Consider the following 18,497-nt stretch of genomic DNA (forward strand, 5'->3'; position numbering starts at 1 on the left):
CTGGCGCGCGTGTACGGCGCGCTCCCGCCGTCGCCGTGCGGGGCTGCTTTGGGAGAAGACCCGGCACGCAGGGATCGCCTTTCTCCCAGATGCGCCGAAGCGGCCCGGGAGCTCTGCTCAGTCAAACTGCAGCGCCGAGCCAAGAGCTCCAAAGAGCCAGTGCGGTGCCCTGGGGAGAGCGAGGTCGGTGAGCGCCCCGCCGTCATCCGACGGGGGTCATGCAGCTGAGTGGTTAGAGCCAACACCGCAGCGCCAGCCGTCCTAGGCGTGCGCTTCGCCTTCCCACTCTGCCAGCTCCGGAAAGCTGCTTAATGCCCTGCCCCAGGGTCCCTCTCCATAAACCAGTCTCACAGTAGCGCTGGTCTTTGAGACGGTTAGATAACTTACTGCTTGGGTCCGGCCTTGGGGCCAGCGCCACCGGTGCCGCAGGCATCCCATAGGAGGGCCCCGTTGGAGTCCCAGCTGCTCGGCTTCTGATTCAGCTCCCTGCCAATACGGGACGGCTGCAGAAAATTGTCTGAGTGCTTGGGCCCCTGCAGCCCCAGAGGGAGACGTGAATGCCTTCCACCGCTGCTGCCAACGTTGCTGGGGAGTGAACCAGTGCATGGAAGGTCTCTCCTCTCTCTCTCTCTCTCTCTCTCTGTAACTCTGCCTTTCAAATAAAAAAGTATTTTAACAAATACAGTGGGAATTTTAAAATACAGTAGGTCTCTGTATCTGAATTCATCAGTGTCAAAAATAACTCCTCCACGGGCAGGCACTGTGGCGCAGCGGGTTAACACCCTGGCCTGAAACGCCGGCATCCCATATGGACACTAGTTCGAGACACGGATGTCCACTTACGTTCCAACTCTCTGCTATGGCCTGGGAAAGCAGTAGAAGATGGCCCAAGTCCTTGGGCCACTGCACCTGCGTGGGAGGCTCAGCTGAAGCTCCTGGCTCCTGGCTTTGGATCGGCGCAGCTCCAGCCATTGTGGCCACTTGGGGAGTGAATCAGAAGATGGAAGACCTTTCTCTCTCTCTCTCTTTCTCCTCTCTCTGTATAACTCTGACTTTCAAGTAAAATAAATAAAAAATGGCCAGCGCCGCGGCTCAATAGGCTAAACCTCCTCCTGTGGCGCCGGCATACCGGGTTCTAGTCCCAGTCGCTTCTCTTCCTGTCCAGCTCTCTGCTATGGCCTGGGAAAGCAGTAGAAGATGGCCCAAGTCCTTGGGTCCCTGCGCCCGCGTGGGAGACCTGGAAGGAGCTCCTGGCTTCCGGCTTCGGATCAGCACAGCTCCGGTGGTTGTGGCCAATTGGAGAGTGAACCAGTGGATGGAAGACTCTCTCTCTCTCTCTCTCTCTCTCTCTCTCTCTCTCTCTCTCTCTCCCCCTCTCTCCCTCTCTCCTTCTTTCCCTCTCTCCCTCTCTCCCTCTCCCTCTCTCTGTGTAACTCTGACTTTCAAATAAATAAATAAATAAATCTTAAAAAAAAAGTGAGAAAATCACTGGTGACCAAGCCTTCAAGAGCCTGTGCATAGCTGTGTGCCTCCCTGGACAGGGCTGGGTTTCCAGGGGTTCCCTCTCCCGGCTCAGAGCCCTGGGTTCCCAAGCACAGCAAGCTGGGTATCTATTTACTGTGGTGCTGAGGAGCCCCAAGGCTGGCGGAGCTGCTCTGAGGAAGGAGAGGAGGCAGGGGTCCAGAGCCCCACCTCGGCAGGAACGGCACCCACCCCCTGGCCTCCCCCCATGCCCCCAGTGCTGCCCATATCTAAAATCCCACTGCTGGTCCCCGTAACTGTGCATCTTTGCACATTCCTCCCACCAAAATAAGACCTCGAATTTCCAGATGGATTCTGGGTCCCACTGGAGCCCCGTAGGACTGTGGGCAAGTCACTTCCCTGTCCAAGGGCTCAGTTCTCTCACCTGTGAAATGGGGGGAGTTGGGTTGGGTGGTGTCCTCCAAGGTACAGGGTGTGGAGCAGCGGCGGGGGCCGAAGTCTCAGGCCTGGAGACCGAATGATGTACACGAATCATGCTGGGACGCATTTCTTCCCTTTCGTTTTCTTCCTGTTCCTCCTACTGCTTCGTCTCATCTAACATGTTCAACATTTCAATGTCTCTGTCGTCAAGACGAGAGAGGAGCTCAGCTCAGAGCCTGCCGTGAGGAACGGGACCGGCCAGAAACCAACAATCTTGTTTGCTTTCCGTGTGCGTGATGTTGCGGTCACCTCCTCCTCCCAGCAGGTGCTTGCTCCCCGCAGGGGGCCAGGATGAAAGGCCCCTGCCTTAGGCGAGTGTGCTGCGGCAGGTGCCTCCCACACTGCACAGCTGACAGTGGAGACCCAGCTCTGTTCCCGTGAATGCACACTCTGGGGGAGACCTGGACGGACTTCCCATGACAGGCCATCTGGGGATGAACCGGCAGATGGGAAGTTTCTGTCTTGTTCTGTCTGTCTCTCTCTCAAATAAATAAGCCTTTTCTTAAAGAAAAAGTACTTGGGTTTTCTTTCTTTTTTTTTTTTTTTTTTTGGACAGGCAGAGTTAGACAGTGAGAGAGAGACAGAGAGAAAGGTCTTCCTTCCATTGGTTCACCCCTCAAATGGCTGCTACGGCTGGCACGCTGCGCCAATCTGAAGCCAGGAGCCAGGTGCTTCCTCCTGGTCTCCCATTAGGGTGCAGGGCCCAAGGATCTGGGCCATCCTCCACTGCCTTCCTGGGTCACAGCAGAGAGCTGGGCTGGAAGAGGAGCAACCAGGACAGACTCCAGCACCCCAGCCGGGACTAGAACCCAGGTTGCTGGCGCTGCAAGCGGAGGATTAGCTTAGTGAGCCGCGGCGCTGGCCTTGGGTTTTCTTTTTAAAAATGAGCCGATTGGGAGCCAGTGTTGTGGCATAGTGGATTAAGCCATGGCCTGTGATGCCAGCCCTGGCTATTGCTGCCAACTGGGGAGTGAACCAGAACATAGAAGGGGTGTGTGTATCTGTGTGTGTGCGTGTGTGTGTGTGTGTGTGTGATTCTTTCAAATAAATGAATGAATTTTTTTTTTTTAAGAAAAATGAGCTGATTGAGAGAACACATCCTGGAGTTAGTACTACCACAGGTACATGGATTTGGCCAATGAATTGGGGAACACGGTGCGTGACTCGAGAGGTGCAGCTCCAGGCCCGTGGTCCTGTGGGGAGCCCTTAGCTGGGAGACAAGGCACTGCCCTTTCTCAGAGGCCAGCCAGAGGCTCTGCAGGGCCTAGGGGCCCCAGGAGGCCCCAGCAGGGGCCTGGGCAGACTCGGAGAGGAACGTGAGTCCTATGCCTGTGGGAGGGCACGGCCCTGCGTGGGAGCCGCCCTTGCATCTTCTCACGTCATCCTCAAACCTCGCCATGCGGCTGCTGTTTGCATCCCTGGAGACAGATGAGGAAAGCAGGGCTCGGAGAAGGGACATCGCTGCCCGGGGACCGAGGGACCGCGGGATTCTCCCTCCCTCTCGGTCTCTTTATTTATTTTTTAAATTTTAAAAATATTTCTTTCTTTCTTCGTAAGTCAGAGTTACACAAACAGGGAAGGAGAGGCAGAGAGAGAGAGTCTTCCATTGGCTGGTTCACTCCTCAATTGGCCACAATGGCTGGAGCTGTGCCAATCAGAAGCCAGGAGCCAGGAGCTTCTTCTGGTCTCCCACGTGGGTGCAGGGGGCCCAGGACTTGAACCATCTTCTACTGCTTTCCCAGGCCATAGCAGAGAGCTGGATCACAAGTGGAGCAGCCAGAACTCCAATTGGTGCCCATATGGGATGGTGGCACTGCAGGCAGCAGCTTTACCTGCTACGCCACAGCACCAGCCCCTCTCTTTGAAGATTTATTATTTATCTGAAAGGCAGAGTGACAAAGAAAGGAGGAAAGACAGAGAGAGAGAGAGAGAGAGAGAGAGAGAGAGAGAGAGATCCATCCACTGGTTCACTCCCCGAATAGCGACAGCCAGGAGTCTGGAACCCCATCCGGTTTCCCACAAGTGTGGCAGGGCACCAAGTGCTTGAGCCATTATTGGCTGCCTGCCAGTGCATTAGCAAGAAGCTAGATCAGAAGTGGAGCAGCTGGGATTCGAACTGAGGCTCCAGTATGGGGTGCTGATGTCTAGGGCTGCACCACAGTGCCCACCCCACCACTGGTTTCTTACCCACCACCCTGTGGCCTCTTTGGATGACGCTGGACAGGTCGCTTAGCTGCTCTGAGACCCAGAGCACAATCTGTCCTCCTGATAGGGTGACTGAACTACACATACACTTCCCAACACACATACACACCAACACACACACTCCCCAACACAGATACACACACCCATAAGCACACACACACCGACATACACATAGACACCAACACATACATACACTCCCCAACACACATACACTCCCCAACACACATACACACATCAACACACACTCCCCAACACACATATGCACCAACACATCTATACACACCAACACACACATACACACCAACACACACACATAAGAACACACATATGCACCAACATACACATACACACATGACACACACACTCCCCAACACAGATACACACACCCATAAGCACACACACATACGTGCACACTCCAGCACAGCCAAGGATGATGGGAGAGCTGTTTCCCGAGCACGGCTCAGGGCGGCTACATTTCCTGCTGGAATCTGTGCCCCACCCCCGCAAAAGCCTGGGGTGAGTGCAGCCCTGTGGGGCCGCGAGGCCCAGTGGTCCCCCTGCTTCAGGAGTGCCGTGGAGAGGGACAGAAGGTTCTGGGGTGGGGGAGTCCCACTCCCTCCCTGGAAAGAGTCCTCTCCCTTCCTGTGGGAGTGCAGGCCTGTGCTGAGGGCAGAGGGAGCCAGCTGGCTAGGGCTCAGGGACATAATCACTGGTGTGTCGGGGAGGGGGGAGGGGAGGGCAGCCTCATGGCCAGGCTGGGAGGAGGAGGGGGCCCCAGCTCCCCCCACCCCAAGGCTGAGTCGCCTGCCCCCTCCCCCAGCCTCTGCCTTCCTATCTCCTGCAGGTGCCGAAGCCATCAGAGGCCAGGAAGACAAGGGGATTGTGTGTGTTCCACCCAGGCACTGCCCAGCCCTTCCCCTTCTGAGAAAAGCTGGAGGGGGTGGGGGAGGATGTGGAGCCCGTTGCATCAGAAAGCCTTGCGCAAGGTGCACAGAGCCCTGCCTGCAGCCCCTGCCTGCACATGGCCCCTGGGGGCCTTGGGGAGGCTGCCAGGCCTGGCCCTCAGGAGTGACCTGGGGATGGCGAGGAGATGGAGGGGACTGGGACAGGTGCTCAGACGGCTGGAAGGAGCTCTCCAGGAATCCAGAGCCCACCCCAATCACAGAGTCCCTCCCTGGAGACAGACCAGGCCAGTGCCAGATCCTGACTCAGCCCGATCCTGGGCTCTACTCAGAGGCAGCCCTGTTGCCCGACTCAGGGCTCCCACCGCACTCTGACCTGAAACAGTGGACACAGCCTGAAACCCGGCCGCTGGCCGTGACCCTGGCCCTAACCTGAGCTCTGATTTGGTCACTGACTGGGCACCCACCCTGATCCATGACCTGGATTTCGATTCTATACCTTGATTGAGTTACAAACCTGGAGATAGATTTAGCTGTAACCCATTAGCTGTGACCTCAGCCCCCAGACCAAGCTTGGCCCTCACCCCAGTCTTGGCCACGGACTTCCTGTCAAACCCCAGGGGCTGCTGCGCAGCTTCCCACACCTGCGGCCCTCCTGGTCCTCCCTGCCCCCCACCCCTTCCCCGCAGGCTGAGGATGGCCAAGGGGCTCTGCTGAACTTGGAGCTTTCTCCTGCTCAGCCCAAGACCATGACTCAGCAGGGTGGGAGCCGCCACTGGGGACGGGCTGGGGCAGGTGCTGAGTCAAGGCAGGGGGAGAAGGGCCAGGCACTCTGAGGTCAGGGTCACAGGTGGGATGTGGCAAGGCTCTGCTCTGGAAATGTTGGCTGGCACATATGGCTAAGACAGGGAGGCAGAGGGCTCAGGTGAGCCCCCTGGAAATAAGAACTCCTACGAGCTCAAGGCCTACATGATATGGGTTTGGTTTCCCACGCTCTGAAGATAGACAGAGCCCCCATCTGGACCAGGCCCCTACCAGTCCAGGGGCCAGTGCTGCCCTAGATTGCCCGCCAGCTCACTACACGCTCAGGGACACACCTACCAGCTGCCATGACAGCAAACGAGGGGCGTGCAGGGAGTGATAAGGGGCAGTAGCTGGGTTCCGGGAAACCTCCGCAGGAAAGCCCCTCATTAGCATGCACCTCTCCCCCCCCACCCCAGAGATTCAGGTAATGACACACACAGCCCAGTCCAGGTCCCCCCCCCCCCCCAGCCGCGCCCCATGCACCTCCCCTTCCCCCAAGAGACCCAGGTAATGTCAAACACAGCCCATCCCGGCGCCCCACCCCTACCCTGGGCCCGGGTGATTTTATAAGGAAGTGTTTTAACCTTCTCTCACTATCTGCTGCTTCCTGCCTCCTTCCAATGCTTTCCTGAAGCCAAACCAAGGACCTGGGGCCAAGCAGCCCGTGCCTCCACGGCCATGGCCAGCGGGGACCTGTAAAAGGCCACTCAGCGGGTCCATCCACACCCATGTACGGTTCCCTGTCTCGCACTTGCCGCACTCCATCTTTTCCATCATGACGGGGATTCTGCTCGCATTTTGGCTTGCTTTAGCTTCCTCTCCATCCTTCCCTCTGCCCTCTCTTCAACGAGCCCACCCATCCATCCATCGCCTGTCTCTCCTTCCAATACGGTTTAAACCGTAAGCGTTCACACTACAGGTGGTTGCAGGTCCCTCCCACTTGCCAGACCACGTTCTCATGGCCGGGATACAGCGGGGAGAACCACAGGACTCCTGCAGTGGATAAACCACAGTGCGCGCTACAGGGGGACAGGCCCGGAGTTCAGGCGCCGGGGAGGGGGGGGGAGGGACAGGGGTCTAGTAGGGGCCGGGCCCCGTCTGCAAGGATGCCGCTCAGGCTTAAGCTGAGGCTCTGCTTAAGCTGAGGCTCCAAGGGGGCAAGGGGGCTTGCGTGGCTCGGTGGGCGGTGTCGGGGGAGGGGGGGACAGCTGCAGAGCGGGTGTTTGCAGGTGAAACCTGAGGTGATGGAGCTTCAGGCCACCTGGCGCTTTACCGGCTTTTGAAAGCGATTCTGGGAACCCCAGGACGTTGAAGCAGAGGAAGGGAGAGGGTGAGGTCTGACTTAGTTTTGAAAGTAGGATCCTAGGGGCTGGGGCTGTGGCACAGCTCTGCTTCTGGGCCAGCTCCCTGCTAATGCCCTGGGAAAGCAGCAGAAGACGGCCCGGGTGCCTGGGGCCCTGCACCCACATGGGAGCTCCCGGCTCCTGGCTTTGGGCTAGCCCAGCCCTGCCATTGTGGCCATTTGAGGAGAGAACAGTGGATGGACGACTCCCCCTCCCTTTGAAAAAAAAAAATTGTGGAAGACCTGAACTCCCACCCTCCTTGCTGCCGTCATTAATTCAATCACCCTTCACTTACTCATTGGTCTCTCCATCTGCCCCTCACCAGGGCCTCCAGGAGCCAGCAAAGATGCGGTCCTGTCCTCTTGCTCACACACCGTGCACCTGCGGAGTGCCCCCTGGCTGCCTCATCCCGGCAGTTCTGCCACACCTGGCCTGGGACCCTGCCCAGGTGCACAGCCCGGTGCACACCCTGTCTTCCTCCCCCCTCCCCTCCCCAGCCCTGCCCTAGGGCAGATGCTTATGAAATCCTGTGAGTTCTTCCATCACCACAGCCATTGTGGCCCAGAGCCCGGAGCTTGGCTCTGAGCCCTGTGCTCCGGGTCGCGGTGAGGCTAGGACAGGAAGCTCACAGACCTGGCGACACCAACCCAGGCTGAGACTCACAGCAAGGCCAAGATCACTCGTCCCCTCTCAGAGCACGCCTGCCAACAGACTCACATGGGGATGCAGTATGGACAATGACACGGCATGGCCAAGGTCACAGCCAAGGCCAAAGTGAGAAGCCAGACACAGCACCGCGGTTCAGACACGGGCGCATCCGCTCAGCAGTGAAGGTGGACACCTCCGCCCCCTGATAAAGGAGCAGGGTTTGAACCCCAGCGTTTGATGACAGTTGTGTGACTCTGGGCAAGCCACTTCACTTCTCTGAGCCACGCTGACTCAAACACAGTGGTGCTGAGACCACCCAGCAGCAGCGTACAAACACACAGCGAATGTGGCAACACGTCCACGGCCTCAGAACAATTTGCATACCTGCTGGTGTGCACACATGTGCGTCCAGGCATGTAACATGCTTACTCAAGAACCTGGACGAGTCGGCCGACTTACCTAGGCACCCACCTGCCTGTGAAGTCACCGGCGGCAGGCTGCTTTTCTCCAAGCATGCACACCATCCCTGGAGCGCTGTTGCACAGGACTGAGCTCTCGCTGTGGAAAGGGACTGTGTTTCTTTCTTTCTTTTTTTTTTTTTTTAAGATTTATTCATTTATTTGAAAGGCAGAGTTACAGAGAGCGAGAGCGAGCGAGCGAGCGAGAGCGAGAGACAGAGAGACAGAGAACTGATTTACTCCCCAGATGGCTACAACAGCCATGGCACACACAGACACAGGCAAGCACCCGTGGGTCCGCTCAGAGCAACACAATCTCAGGGCCGGCGCTGTGGGTTCGCCCGCTGCCTGCAGTGCCGCCATCCCACATGGGCACCAGTCTGAGTCCCTGCTGCTCCACTTCCAATCCAGCTCCCCGCTAATGGCTGGGAAAAGCAGTAGAAGATGGCCTGAGTATTAGGGGCCCTGCACCCACGTGGCAGTCTGGGAGGAAGTTCCTGGCTCCTGGTTTTGGCCTGGCCCAGCCCTGGCCGATGCAGCCCTCTGGGGCATGAACCAACAGACAGAAAACCTCTTTCTCTGTGTCTCTCTCCACCCCAACTGTGCCTTTCAAATAAAGACAACGATTCCTTTTTTAAAAAAACTGCACCTTTGTGTGCTGTGCAGTCTTGGCCAGGCTGCTTAAGCCGTCAGGGCTCAGGTTCCTTTCCTGGGAATTGGGGTGCTGGTACCTTGAAAGAGCTGATCTGTGGGTGACACCGAGCCCAGAGCCTGGTGCCGAGGGGCTTGGCTGCCACCTGGACGCCGCCCCATGCCGTCCGCTCGCAGCACCTGCCCTCTCACGGTGAGCAGTGTGGTCCTGCTCCCTGGCCACGTCCCTGGAGCCTGACCTGTGTGCTCCCCACTGAGTCTGGGCCTCGGACTTCTCTTTCTGAGGCCCAGGGGCACGGATTCGAGCAGCGCACCGAGTTCAGCTCTTTAGGGCTTGAAAGCATCCTGAGACTGGCACCTTGCTGTCTCTACTTTAGAGACTAAAATCCTGGGGTTCGAGAAGCAAGGAAGCTGCCCAGGCTCTCCCAGGGGCTGGAGTCCTGGTGGACTGACCCACTGCCCACTCCCCTCCATGGACCCCATGCCCTCCCTGCCCCCCTCCCCGGGGTCCTGTTTCTCTCCCCCAGGAGCTCAGCTTCTGGACAGCACTGCACCTGCCAAGGCCCCAAGCCCCCTCATGTCTGGTCCAGGCGGCGGCATCCCTGCATTACCCTGGGCCCCTGAGAGGAGGGATGGGGGGGGGGGACATGGGGCCAGTCTGGCCTGAGATAAACCCAGGAACTGGGTGTGGTGGGAGTGGAGGGTACAGAGCAAGGGTGGTGATGGTGGTGGAGGGTCAGCAAATTATCTGGAACCTTGAGGGCCACAGGGTGGGTTCTAGGTTTCGCTCTGAGCTGGGCAGGAGCCGTAGGAGGCTCTGACCAGAGGAGGAACTTGCGCCGACTTAAGTCCTAGCAGGATCCACGTGGCTGCTCTGTAGAGATCAGATTTGGGGAGGGTATATGCGTGGGGGCAAGGGTGCCAAAGGCTTAGTCCAGGAGAGCAGGGAGAAGCTGCGGCATCGGTGGGAGGTGGGAGGCTTCCAGCAGGGGCTGGCCTGGCCCAGGGGACAGGGAGAAGTGGCTGGGGTGGGGTCCAGGGTTTATCTCCAAGGCCAAGTTGACGTTGGAGGACTCCATGGGTGGAGCTGCCCTCTCTGAGCCAGCAGGGGCCTGGAACAGCTCAGCTGAGACCCAGCTGAGCTCGAAACACTGCCTGGAGCTTAGGAGCCCACTGTGTCCAGCGCACTCCCCGCCACAGTCACCAGGTGGCAGGAATGCAGGTCTGGAAGCCCTGGTAAGGCCCACAGGGGTCGGCTGAGCGATGGTCGCCCCTTCCACCGCTCACCTTCCCCCTGGGGTGGGGGCAGTGGGTTCTCAGGAGTGGACCCAGCAGGACAGCGCTGAGATCCACCTCATCAGCGGGGAGACCGCGTCGCTCCTCCCTCCCCAGGCCCCAGCCGCGGGGGAGAAGGCAGGAGTCGGGGTCCACCCCAGCTGTTTATTGGAAGGGAAGGTGGGACGCAAAGGGTGCAGGAGGGGGACGCGGCGGGAGGCACAAGGGCCAGCGGGTCAGTGCTGGGGACTGAGCCGGCCCGAGTGAGGGGCGGGATCCGTGAGCTGTGTCGGAGCGCCCCCTGGTGGTACAGGCAGGCGCCCTTTTGTCACCAGGGTAGGACTAGAAGTGGCGGTTTCCAAGGAGGCAGACAAAGACACCCCAATTCTCCTGCCCCTGGTTCCTAGCGACCTAATCCGTCTGTGTCTCTGGGCCATGTCCCCCACCCCTGAGGTCCCCTGGGGATCAGGAAGGTGCAGGGCTCTCCTCTGGCTGTGGAACCAGAGCTGGTCCAAGAGGACGCTGGGGTCTCACAGCGCAGATGGCCTCGCACTGTGACCTGGGACACACGATCTCTCAGTCTCCCCCAGCCACTTCACCTGCAAACTGGGGTAGTCACTGCCCATCGCGGGGTGGACCTGGGGTCAGAGGCACTGTGCAGGGAGCACACACAGTGTGAGGAGCCAAGGTTTGCACACCAACCTGGAGGGGGAGCTCAAGGGAGCTCGCTGGCCCACTCGGACGGAGGCCCTGGGAGGATGACAGCGCCCGGTCCCTCCTCCATCCTGTCTGCCCAGCTCACACCCTGGGGAGAACTGGAAGGTCTCCGACTCTGGCCCACACCCCTCCTGCTACAGGGGCAGGGACCAACAGGACAAGGGCCTGGCCCACCAAAGTCCCAGAGGGAGGAGTGGGGACAGGCTGGGGGCCGTGTGTTCTGCCCCGAAGGGCTGGGGCAGGAGAAGAGGGTGGGAAGACATGAAGGCTGGCATTTGGGCTGAGTTGGCACCCTGCCCCCAGGGGTTTGGGTCGTCAGGGGTCTTAGGAGGTAGGGGCCCCGTTCACAGGGAGGCGTTGGGGAGACACAGAGAGAGAAGGGGTGGTGGGGAGGAGGGAGGGCTCTGGCGCCTCCTGGAGCTGCCATGCGGGCAGCTCATGAGTCCCGTGAGGGCTGGACGGTCTGCACAGGCTGCCCAAAGCGGCTGCCAGGGGCCGAGAGCCACGACCGGCCACTGGCGTCTCGGAAGACGGGGGACAGCGGCGGCGGCGGCTCGTCCCTGAAGACCTCCACGTGGCTGTCGGCTTCAGTGTCTACGGGCTCCGCCTTGGTGTCCTGGCTCAGCCAGCCTGTCATGGCCCAGAACAGGCAGATGGCCAGCAGGATGCCGGCTGCCACGCACAGCGCTGTGCCTGCCAGGCGGCAGGTGCCCAGGGCCTGGTTGTAGTCGGCCGCGCGCTGATCCAATATGGGGGCCTCGCTGAAGGTGACGCTCTCCAGCTTGGGGGGTACCGCGTAGCCTGTGGTCAGGGCAGCCACACCCAGCAGCAGAAGCAGGGTCCCCGAAGACAGGCTGATCTGGGGAGAGGCAGTCAGCGTCAGCGGGAGGCTCTGGGCCGAGGGATCACGTTGGATCCCAACTGCACCTGCGGGGAACCCCTTGAAACCACAGAACACACCTGCTAACCACCACGCTCTGTTTGGAATCTCCAGGCTCCTTGATCCATTTCCTTCCTGGCTCCCTCCAGCAGTGGTTGCCTCTGGCCAGCTTTGAGTCCCCCCTCCCCGAGCCATCTTGTCCCCTTGACCTTTGCACCCTTTGTCTCTCTGTACATCCTCAGATCTCACTGCAGCACGTGCCTCCTCAGCCAGGCTCCCCAGACTCCGCAGACTGGATCAGGCCTCCTGCGCTGCCCTCCACAAAAACCCCATGCCTGTTTGTTCCTGCGTGCCTGTCCCTTGCAGCACGTTGGAGTGTGGGTTGTAATTCCTGTGTGAGTGATGTCTACGTGTCCCAGCGGGCTGAGAACTGCGCGAGAGCATGCACAGTGCTTGCTGAGGCTCGTGTGCCTGGCATGGTGCTGGCACACAGCACAGCACGAGTGGCTGCCTGCCGAATGACCACGTGATCCGTGCCTAGGGGCTCCTTGAGGGCAGGGACCACGTCTCCACACCTAACTGTTCCCAAGAGCCCAGCGCACTGCCTGGCAATAAGAAGACGCTTATGGTTTTAATACCAACCTTCTCCTGGAAGACCTCCCTGATCACCCCAGTGCTGTGACCAAATGCCCTCCAACTCCACACACCTCACTGAGGCTGTAGTCGGTGTCTCTCCTTCCTACTGGAGGGAAGCCCTTGGAAAGCAGATGGACAGACCCCTGCCTCAGTCTCTTTGGAACTTTGCAAAGAATGAAGCCCATCCTAGGGGCCCGGCTCACTGTCCCTCCCTTTCTGTCCCCACACCATGCACCCTGGCCAGCCATGCTCCCTGGCTGCTGTGACCTCAGCCGTAGTTCTCTCCCATCTTCCCGCTGCCCCGGCGATGGCAACCCAGTGTAGCACCCAGCAACTCAGCAAGATGTAAGCGAGAGGAGCCCATTCCCTGCCCCGGGTCATGCGAATTAGATCGGGGCTGGCCAGGACCACAGGGGATGAAGCACTGTTTCTTGTAAATGGCAAACTAGATTTCTGGCTGTCCTGCACCCTTGGCCCCTCTCTATGAATTGTATAATCAGGCTGCAGAAAACCCACACAAGGACTTGCTGTGGGTCTGCTTGCAGTAGCTTTGAATCTAGGGATCAGGCTGGGAAGAGCTGACATCTGGACAGCACTGAGTCTCGCCATCCATGAACATGGACTATCTCTCCATTGATTTGGTTCATCTGTGCCTTTCATCAGAGTTCTGTAGCTTCCCACACAGTGTGTAAATGTATTAGACTTATACCTAGGCACTCCTTGTCCTGGTAGTCGTGGACATCTCCATGTGTTTTTCGCTTCTGGCTATTCTGCATAGTCTCTTTAGGAAACAGTGGAGGAGCTAGCTTCTCTTGACAGTCTGAAGGTCAGCAAGGTAGCAGGGAACCTGGGGGAGACCCTGATGCCTCAGGCCACGCCTAGGAGAGGACCTGATGCCTCAGGCCACGCCTGGGGGAGACCCTGATGCCTCAGGCCACGCCTGGGGGAGACCCTGATGCCTCCAGGGTATTAGGGTGGTGGCACCATGGGAAGCCAGAGAACTAAGAGAAACTGCAAAGTCCTCAGTGTGATGGTTTAAACTGCTTGATCAAACTTTGCCTGGAGGCACCCTGCCTGTGGTCTCATGTAGAAAATGAGCACGATTTTCCCTTTATTCACACCCACTCGAGTTGGGATTTCTGTTGATTGAACACACACAAGACTCCAAACTCCTACTCCACCCGGCTGGATCCTCTGAGGCTCACATTCAGCCCCACCTCCTCCATGAAATCCCAGGAATGCTGGGAGCCGCTCCTCTGGCCTTACCTTCCAGCACAGGGAGGGCCAGGGTCGGCGGGGGCACAGCACTGGAGGCCCCTCTGGGTCGTCACTGAGAGCTGTACCTGCGCAGTCCTCATAGAACAGGTGCAGATAGGAGCGGACCCCAGAGCACCTGCCGTCCTCCACACCGCTGCGATGGCTGCAGCCGCAGGGACGAGTGCAGCTCAGCATCGTAGATTCCTGGGAGGGGGCAGGGTGGGGCAGAGGGCGCAGTCAGGGGCAGCTGCCCATGGGGCCGTCCCCCTGTCTCCAGTCACACTCGGACCGAGCCCCAGCTCTGAGTACCAGGCCCGGAGCCGGGCAGCGGCAGATGTGGGCCCCGGAGCCTGGCTGCCCTGAGTGGACCCCCAGACCCACTGCTCCATGGCCAGGCCTCTCTGGGCCCCTCTTTTCTCATCTGTAAAGCAGGGCTCATAATCCGATTACTGGAGCCTGTTAGGATTTTCCTCCTGAACTTCCTGGGCCTGGGGCTGGAGTGAGAGACCCTTCCCTCCACCCCACCAGTCTCGCTCCTCTTCAGGGCCCAGCTGACACCTGGCTCCCAGGCTGCGAGCCCCCTAGAAGTCCCCCTTCACGGCCGCCCTCTCAGAGGCCCAGGGAATTCGAGCCCCACAGGAGATGAAAGTTAGGGACCTCCAAGAGCGGAAGGTGTTTGTGTCTCCACACTCCAGACCCAGGCCAGGATGGAGCTGTGCCCCTGCCTCCCCCACCATGGCCCCTCTGAGAGCTTCCACAAAACCACGGGCTTGGGGCTGGTGCCATGGCGTAGCGTGTGGGACTGCCTCCTGCAGTGCCAGCATCCCATATGGGCGCCGGTTCAAGACCCGGCTACTCCACTTCCGATCCAGCTCTATGCTATGGCCCGGGAAAGCAGAAGATGGCCCAAGTCCTTGGGCCCCTGTACCCACGTGGGAGACCTGGAGGAAGCTCCTGGCTCCTAGCTTCAAACCGGCCCAGTTCAGGCCACTGTGGCTATTTTAGGAGTGAACCAGCAGATAGAAGACCTCTCTCTCTGTCTCTTCCTCTCTCTCTGTGACTCTGCCTTTCAAATGGGTAAATAAATTTTTTAAAACAAACAAAAACCAAAAAACCAAAGGCTTGTTCTGAGGGGGGGACACAGACTGCCCATAACTCTCTCCTCCCATCAGCTGGGGCCCCCAAATCTCTGCCCAGAGACTCAAGGCACATGTGCACACCCCACAGGCACACGCACCCCCCAGAGACACACACCCCAGACACGCACCCCAGATACACACCCCCCACAGGCACACACACCCCACTGACACACACCCCACAGATACATCCCACACACACACCACAAACATACCCCCACGCACCCCACAGGCACACCCCCCCACTGACACACACCCCACAATACATCCCACACACACACCACAAACACACCCCATAGCCATACATACCCCAGAGACACCCCACATACACACCCCACTGATACACACCCCACAGACACACATACCCCACTGACACACACCCCACAATACATTCCACACACACCCCACTGAGACACACCACACACACCCCACTGATATACATATCCCACACCCCACATACACACCCCAGACACATGCACCCCAGAGACACCCCACATACACACCCCACTGATACACACCCCACATACATACACACCCCACTGAGACACACCCCGCAGACACACACACTCCACAGAAACTCACACCCCAGAGACACACACCCCAGACACATGTACCCCACAGATGCACACACCCCAGAGGCACTCACACCCCACAGACACACGTACCCCACAAAGACACACACCCCACTGAGATACAAACATGACAGAGACAGACACACACCCCAGAGACACACACCTCTCCCCACAGAAACCCACCCCTAACAGAGGAACACCCACCCGCACACACGCAGAGTGGGGCGCTGCCTGAGAGACACAGCCCCGCAGCGCCAGGACTGCGGTGAGTAAAGCGGTCCATCCCTCAATCCAAGGAAGCAGACCAAAGGAAAACGCATTTTTCCAAGTCCCGCAGAATGGGAGCAATCCGAGGCCGAGGCCAGGGCGAGCGGAGGCAGGAGAGGGCGAGAGGTCTGGGGCAGGATCTACTGCGGTTTTGGCCCGCGTGGGAGGCTCTGGGAGAAGGGCGGGGGCAAGAGCGTCGGTCCCCGCGGATTAGGGACCCCAGGCAAGGGGGCAGAGGGACCGGCGGCCCGGGTCAGCTCCCACTGCGCACGCAGCTCACCGGGACCCGCCGCAGGTGTGCAGCCCCGCAATCCGGCCGTGCGGGCGCAGGAAGGTGACCTTGGCGGGGCCTCCCCTCGGCTGCCTGCCCCCTTTAGGTCTGCAGGGAGGCGGGGTGGGGGGGGCGCCGAGGATGTAGCGGGGTTGCCAGGGGAACCTGGGGAGGTGTCCCCCACCGGCGCCGGGAGGAAGTTGGTGGGCAGAAGCGGGCAGAGGAGGGGGCCACTGCGGCGGCGGCGGAGGCGACAGGCGAAGCCGGCTGGACTCGGTGGTCGGCACTGACTGGCTGTTTACCTTCCAGACCCCAGACCCCAGACCCGCCCACTCCCGCGCCCCCTGCCGCCCAGGCTGCCTCCCCGGGCGGGGGGCGAGGGCAGTCGGACTGTCGTCCCCTGCTCGACACATCTCCTCTACTGCTCCCTCTTTCTGACCTGACCCTGCGAGGCGAACCGCGTCCTTTCCCCTGGGGGAAACTGAGGCAGAGAGGGGGAGGACCGGCCCTTAAAGATCGAGTCCTTTGAAGCCTCCGCCCACCCTAAGGGGTGGAGCCGCGAGGGGCCTGGCGCTTTCTGGGACACCCCCACCCCCGCACATCGCAGAGGTCCTGCCCTTAGCGTGACACCGCAGGGGGAAGAGGGGACCCTCAGACCCCCGAGGAGGGGGGCTGCTGAGCTCACCTCTTCCTGCGGTGTCCGCCGGGCGAGCAAGCGAGCGAGCGAGCGGGAGCCGGAGCTGAAGCCGAGCAAACGCGGGCTGGGTCCGCGCCTGCGCTGCAGTCCCGGGCGGGGGTGACACGGGGGCGGAGGGAGGAGGGGGCGCCGGCCCGCCCCGGGGGCTGGCTCTGCACGCGGCGGCCCCTGCAGCTTCTGAGCCCCTCGCCCCTTCCTGAGTTCCCTTCTCGCTCTGGGACCCCAGGCCTCTTGTGGAGACCCCAGCCCCTGCCTGGGCCCCACCCCAGCTCCCCTCGCCGAGCGTCTGTCTTCTCGCTACACCTCGATCCTCTCTCGAGTCTCTAACCCATCCAGGCATTGAAACCCCCACCCCAGCCCGCACTGAGCCCCGCCTCTCTCCCTGACCGCCTCCCAGGAGGCCCCTCCCGCTGGCAGGGAAGCCCCTTCCTTCTCCCTGGGGCCTTCTCCCCTTGCTAAGGATCTTCCCCCTAACCTTGAGGAGGGCTTGGGCTGGGGGGAGGTGTGGGGGGACAAGCGACTTCCCCGTTGCTGATGGAGGCAGCGAAGGAGACAGCCTGCCCTGTGGTCTTGCAGGAGTTGGGCAGCTGTGCCCCGGGCAGTGTGCGGCCACCACTTTCTCCCCTAGAACGGGCCTCCACCAGGCAGCTGCCTCCACTTCAGGCCTGCCCTGTGCTCTCAGCCGCTGTGCAGTCTGGGCAAAGTCGTTGACCGCTCTGAACTTCACCGGGCACCAGTGCACAAACGTGCCTTCGTGTCTTGAGCCTCCTCTCTGGCCCTCCCCGGGCGAGGGCCTGGCTGGGCTCTGCACCAGGAGCCACATCTCCGTGTTGTCCGCATTACCCAAGCCTCCCATAGCACTTGCCACTGAGCAGGCGGCTCCACAAACATCCACTCACCTGGGGCATAAAGGGCAAGCGGGGAGCCACGGCGGGGTTTGGAAGGCTAGGAGCGACGTGGCCTGATATGCACCCTGCAGAGATCACGCTGGCTGTGAGTGGCAGCCTGTGGAGGGGCTGGGTGGGTGGGTGGGGGGCGGCCCCTGGGAAGAGCTGCTAGGGAAGGCAGGTGAGTTGTGCTGGGCCAGGCAGGTGGAGATCTGAATCTCGGGCGCCACTTGGTGCTTGCGTGATTCCCCCAGTGCGAGCCTGCTTCCCTGTAGTAGAGCGGAGATACTGGAAGTGGTTGCTTTTGGAAGAGATTGAAGGGGCTGGCACTGTGGCGCAGTAGGCTAAGCCTCCTTCTGCAGGCCGGCGTCCCATTTGGAGAGTGAACCAGCGGATGGAAGCGCTCTCTCTCTCTCTCTCTCTCTTTCCCCCTCTTTCTGTCTGTAGCTCTGCCTCTCAAATAAATAAATAAAATCTTTAAAAGAAATGAAAGGGGTTGAAAAAGTGAAATGAGATGTGCATTCGAGGCATTTTTCAAAGCATTTGGAAGTGTAAGAGCTCAATAAATTGTTGTTGCTACTAAGACTGTTTCATTAGTGGATAGGTGCACAGCATACGAGGTTGAGTGACATGACACCTGATAGGCTGTCTGCTCTTTTTTTTTTTTTTTTAAAGATTTATTTACTTATTTGAAAGGCAGTTACAGAGAGGCAGAGGCAGAGAGAGAGAGGTCTTCCATCTGCTGGTTCACGCCCCAAATGCCCACAACAGCCAGAGCTGTGTTGATCTGAAGCCAGGAGCCAGGATCTTCCTCTGGGTCTCCCACGCGGATGCAGGGGCCCAAGGACTTGGGCCATCTTCTACTGCTGTCGCAGGCCATAGCAGAGAGCTGAATTGGAAGTGGAGCAGCCAGGACTCAAACTGGCACC

At 59.6% G+C, this 18,497-nt stretch overlaps 1 protein-coding gene across 1 annotated transcript; it reads right to left on the reverse strand.

Moving 5' to 3' along the window:
• Positions 1-10,412: 10,412 nt before the first annotated feature.
• NRSN2 (neurensin 2) lies at positions 10,413-16,744 on the reverse strand. Its single transcript, XM_062202317.1, has 3 exons — positions 16,670-16,744; positions 13,748-13,942; positions 10,413-11,824 (listed from the first exon to the last, which is right to left on the reverse strand). The coding sequence occupies exons 2-3, from the start codon at positions 13,931-13,933 to the stop codon at positions 11,402-11,404; spliced, it is 609 nt and encodes a 202-aa protein (XP_062058301.1). The 5' UTR covers positions 13,934-13,942; positions 16,670-16,744; the 3' UTR covers positions 10,413-11,401.
• Positions 16,745-18,497: the final 1,753 nt, after the last annotated feature.

Source organism: Lepus europaeus, chromosome 10 (genome assembly GCF_033115175.1).
Source record: "Lepus europaeus isolate LE1 chromosome 10, mLepTim1.pri, whole genome shotgun sequence".
NCBI lineage: Eukaryota > Metazoa > Chordata > Mammalia > Lagomorpha > Leporidae > Lepus > Lepus europaeus.

What these genes read in the sequence shown, in the direction of transcription:
- NRSN2 (XM_062202317.1), bottom strand. Translation starts at nt 13,933, where the DNA reads ATGCTGAGCTGCACTCGTCCCTGCGGCTGCAGCCATCGCAGCGGTGTG. An exon ending in GGCCCTCCCTGTGCTGGAAG is followed by an intron (nt 11,825 to 13,747) that starts GTAAGGCCAGAG and finishes GCCTCTCCCCAG; the next exon opens with ATCAGCCTGTCTTCGGGGAC.